This window comes from Archocentrus centrarchus, chromosome 2 (genome assembly GCF_007364275.1).
Source record: "Archocentrus centrarchus isolate MPI-CPG fArcCen1 chromosome 2, fArcCen1, whole genome shotgun sequence".
Taxonomy (NCBI): Eukaryota; Metazoa; Chordata; class Actinopteri; order Cichliformes; family Cichlidae; genus Archocentrus; species Archocentrus centrarchus.
This window is the reverse complement of record NC_044347.1, coordinates 26,536,064-26,540,972: the sequence shown is the minus strand read 5'-3', so window position 1 is coordinate 26,540,972 and position 4,909 is coordinate 26,536,064. Positions and strand designations below refer to the sequence as shown.

Genomic DNA, 4,909 nt, shown 5'->3' with positions numbered 1-4,909 from the left:
TACTGCACTGTTTTTAAGATGGAAACTGTTCATTTCTAGAAGGTCCTCGCTGTGTTTGCCAATGTGGATCTGACGGGTTCTGGCTTTTCCTGCCAGTTCAGGCAGCAGGTCATGAGGCTGAATTTACCAGCTAACAAAGTTATGAAGATCATCCGAACTGAAGCGGAGACTGTAGCTGGACAGATGGTTTTCAGAGACCATCAAATCAAATTGTGGCATTAGAAAATACATTTATTCAGCTCAAGATATTTCAGTCAAAAAAAGTGCTTATTATAAATGGGAGGAAATCATCTTCAATGTGGAGCAGTTTTTGGTTTTTCTCAGTTGTTAAAATGTTTAAAAAAAAAAAAGGCACTCAAACTTGTATCAGTGGAAAAACGACAGCTTGGATTTCTTAGATTTATACATTCCTAAGTGCAGGTATAGCATATTTTCCCTGGATGTAGTTTACAATAGGACTGCACACATACAAATGTAATATTTTTATCATGTATGTTAACAGACATTGACAATTACAGATTTATTTTCTCAAAACATATTTACACATTCGGGCACCCGGTAGCTCAGTGGAAGAGCAAGCGGGACGAAGTGCAGGCAGCGTAGGTTCACGTCCCCACCTGTCGTTCTTTACTACGTGTCTACCCCCCCCCCCCCCCATTTCTACCCCCGCTTTCGTGTCACACTGTCAATAAAGCCGCTGTGGCCAAAAGAAACCCCAACATATTTACACATTCTCAAAGTCTGATCAATTTGTACAGCATGAAAGGAAAAAAATGGCAGTATTTTTAATCATTTAGCAAATGTTTATTATGTAACTGATTAGTGATGCTTATAGCAAAATGCAAATTCATAGTAAACATTCTGAATCCTCATTTAAAAATAAATGCGGTTCCTGAATTTGAATTTACTTGTGCAATCGCCACCTTATCGTGGTGGAGGGGTGTGTTTCCCAGTGATCCCAGGAGCTATGTTGTCTGGCAGTTTTGCCCCCCTGGTAGGGTCTCCCATGGCAAATAGGTCCTGGATGAGGAGTCAGACAAAGAGCAATTCCAACGACCTCTATGGAACACACATCAAGGGAACTGTTTACCCTGCCTGGGAAAGGGTTACCGGGACCCCAGCCTGGGGAGGGAGCTCGAGGAAGAGCGTCTGGTGGCCGGGCATTAGCCCATGGTGCCTGGCCAGGGGCAGCTCGAAGAGGGGAGACAGCCCCGCCCTCCTGTAGGCCCACCACCTGCAGGAGGCGTCATAGGGGTCAGGTGCAATGTGTGTCGGGCGGACTGATCCCCAGCTATCAAAACTGGTTACCGGGACATAGAATGTCACCTCTCTGGTGGGGAAGGAGCCTGAGCTAGTGCGTGAGGTTGAGAGATACCAGCTAGCTATAGTCGGGCTTACCTAAACGCATGGCCTGGGCTCTGGAACCAGTCTCCTGGAGAGGGGCTGGACTCTGGGAGACTTTAAATGGTCACATGGGCAATGAGAGTAAGACCTGGAGGCGAACGGCCTGCCTGATCTGAATCCGAATGGTGTTTTGTTATTGGACTTCTGTGCAAACCAGTTTGTCCATAATGAACACCATGTTCAAACAAGAATGTCCATAAGGCCACATGGCCCCAGGACACCCTTGGTCGTAGGTTGATGATCGATTTTTGTAATTGCATCATCAGATCTGCAGCTCTATGTCGAGTGTAGAGAGGAGCTGAGCTATCAACTGATCACCACCTGGTGATCAGGTGGTGGGGGAGGACGCTGGATAGACCTGGCACACCTAAACATAGTGAAGGTGCACTGGGAACGCCTTGCAGAGGCCCCAATCCACAAGATCTTCAACTCCCACCTGTGGCAGAACTTCAACAGTATTCAAAGGGAGGCTGAGGACACTGAGTCCAAATGGACCATATTCTGCACCTCCATTGTGGCTGCAAGGTGGCTGGTGCCTGTCGTGGTGGTAATCCCCAAACCAGATGGTGGTCACCGGAGGTGAAGGGAGCCATCAAGCTGAAGGAGTCCTATTGGGCTTGGTTAGCATGTGGGACTCTGGAGGCAGCTGACGGGTACCAGCAGGCCAAGCGTAACGCCACTCGGGTAGTGGCCGAAGCAAAAATTCAGGTGTGGGAGAAGTTTGGTGAGGCTATGGGAAAAGACATAATTTTGGTTTACTGTGGGTGGGGCACTGCTGAATTCAACTGAGACTATAGTTGGGCGGTGGAAGGAATACTTCGGGGACCTCCTTAATCCCACTGACACGCCTTCTGTAGTGGAAGCAGAGTCTGGAGACGAGGGGAATAACTCACTGAGATGAACTCCTTGGTGCCAGGATCTATGGGGGGCTGCTGCGGGAGTATGGGGTGCCTTTAGAAGTAACGTAGGTTTAAAGGTACAGTAATTTTTTTTTTTACATGAATTAACACTAGAACTACCAGACTCCTGCCAAATGGCAGTTATACCTTTAAATCCCAAGGTGCTGCCAAATGGCAGCTGTGAATTGTGTCATGCAAATGAGGCCAGCACAACTAGACACTAGACGACCCCCTTTCATTTGTAAATGCAGCCATTACCTGCAGGACCTGGAGGTTCAAGCACAGACCTTAGGGGGAGGGGTATGCTTGAGCAGAGCCTAGAAGTCAGAGAGACATCTCTCCTGAGTAGGGACTAGAAGGGGCTTTCAAAATGCACTGTATTGTTTCACTCATCACATTTACTGTATCATATAAACTTTTGACCATTTCATACATTTTTACATGCCCTTTATTCAGCATCGGTCAACAAGACAAAGTAGGCTTCCTATTGCCATGTACTGTAAGGAAATTCTAACTGTAAATATCTGTAAAACTATTATAAATCATTTGTGTTCCGTAGCCCATACACAAATGCCCTTGTGTAAAGCTGCCATTAACTTTAGAGTGTAAGTTTTTATTTGATAGTGTTTTGGCTTATTTTCAAATAATATTAATTTATTTTTTTATTTTGAAGTGTTGAACTGCCATACTTAGAACTCCATATATGTATATATAAGTTCTATGTGATTGTTGTTATGTTATGTTTTTTAGGAATACTTTATCTCAGTATTGATGGACAGTTGTATACGACTATAAAAGGACTGAAGACGACCAAAATATTTATCCAGCACATTTTTATTGGTATATTTGTTACAGATTGTCTGAACACATCTGGCACTGCCACAACATCTCCTTTCTGCATTTTCCACATGTCAACTTGTTGCAATAAACACAACGCTTAGTGGCATGGTTATTCTTGCAGCAACACTTCACCTGGCGCAATGCCCTTATCCCTGTGTCAGGTGAGAGTGGTTGTTGCTGAAGGTTTTCCTTATGCACCTCCTTGGCTGCCATATGAGACTGTGCAAGCTCTCTTGCAAGCTTCACCAAGAAGTCCGTCCGTCTCTCTTTGACCCCAGTGCATGCTTGGTAAAGCACATGTGCATTCAGTACTGCAATGTCAATCAAGTTGTAAAACACAGCGACTGGCCAATGCCGTGTTCCTGAACGCACAGTGTACTTTCGCACCATCTGGTCCATGACATCCACACCACATTTCAGGCTTTTGTAGTCGGTGACTGTGTTTGTTTGTTTTTTCCGGGTATCCCCAGTCACCACCACACTGTGCATGCTACTGAGGATGCAGACAGTCTTTCTCCGTTTGGGCGCGTAAATGGTCAGTGTGGCACCAGAGGTTGAAAACACCTGTGTGCTGAATTCCTCACGGGCCAAAGTCTTTTTGGTGGAGTCTGAAAGCTCACGGCGAACCTTGTTTACTGTGCCAAGGAGTGTGGTCTTCCGGCTGAGCAGTCGTTGTGCTAGTGACAATGATGTAAAAAAATTGTCTGTGGTAACGGTTCATCCTTTGTCCATAAATGGTTCCATAAGCTTCATCACCACATTTTCTGATAGTTTTTCCCCCGTGGGACGACTGGGGTCTTTGCCAAGATATGGGATGATGTTGCATACATACTTGGATTTCAGGTCACATGCCACCCAGAACTTTATGCCACACTTGTCAGGATTTGTAGCAATGTACTGCAGGAAACAGCAACGGGTCTTAGTTGGAAAAAGTTGCTCATCTATGGTGATGTGCCTTCCTGGGTTGTAAGAGGTAATGCAGTTGGTAACAAAAGACCCCCAAATGTCAGAGACTGCAGCAAACCAATCATTTGCAACTCGTTCATTGCGTGTGTCCTTGTCATCGAAGCGTAGGTGCCGCATGATGTCCTGGAAGCAGTTTCGGGCCATAATCTTGCTGATTGCGGGCACTCCCAGTGTTGCTGACCATACATCATGCACCGCTGGAAGGCGGACAATCCCTCGCAGGATGAGGATTGCAATGAACGCCTTTAGTTCAGGGAGGGCCATGAACCAGTTTCCCTGCTGTGTCTGGCGTGCATGCTGGACAGTCCACTCCTGAATGGTCCGAAGCATTTCCAGAGTGATGAAACAGAGGAAACTCTGTAAGCGACTCGACACCTTTCTTCTGGCCAAAGCAGTTGGCTCTCCATCTGTGGCATAGCAATCAATTGGGCTGTGATGCAGAGGCCTTCCGATCTGTTCCTCACGCCACACTGTGCCGTCTTTTGCCGTCTCTGTCAGCCACTCATGTGTCTCCATGCGACCTCTCTTTTCTGGAGGTGGCGAAGTTTCCTTATCTACAGGGTGACCATGTTTGAGATTTGATTAGTGAAATGTTGAAATAATGTGCAATCGCAAAGATATTCATCTCTTCCTAAAACACAACAAACGGCAAACGAAAATAGGAAATTTAGGAAATCTTACCAGAAGAATTTTCAGAGTCGGAATTTAGGACAAGGGTTATTTCAGCTCCATCGGAGTCACAGGGGTTGACATTGTTGAGGGTCATGTCCAAAGCTTGCTGTGTGCCGTAAACCTTTGGC

At 46.0% G+C, this 4,909-nt stretch overlaps 1 protein-coding gene across 1 annotated transcript; it reads right to left on the bottom strand.

The window, feature by feature from the left end:
- Positions 1-3,130: 3,130 nt before the first annotated feature.
- On the bottom strand, positions 3,131-4,897 carry LOC115797483 (uncharacterized). The gene is made up of 2 exons (XM_030754068.1): positions 4,791-4,897; positions 3,131-4,663 (listed from the first exon to the last, which is right to left on the bottom strand). The coding sequence occupies exons 1-2, from the start codon at positions 4,873-4,875 to the stop codon at positions 3,861-3,863; spliced, it is 888 nt and encodes a 295-aa protein (XP_030609928.1). The 5' UTR covers positions 4,876-4,897; the 3' UTR covers positions 3,131-3,860.
- Positions 4,898-4,909: the final 12 nt, after the last annotated feature.

Bases quoted from the DNA above. Each gene is read 5' to 3' on its own strand.
- LOC115797483 (XM_030754068.1), bottom strand. From the start codon at position 4,875: ATGACCCTCAACAATGTCAACCCCTGTGACTCCGATGGAGCTGAAATA. The intron at 4,664-4,790 runs GTAAGATTTCCT...GTCACCCTGTAG, and splicing joins CGACTCTGAAAATTCTTCTG to ATAAGGAAACTTCGCCACCT.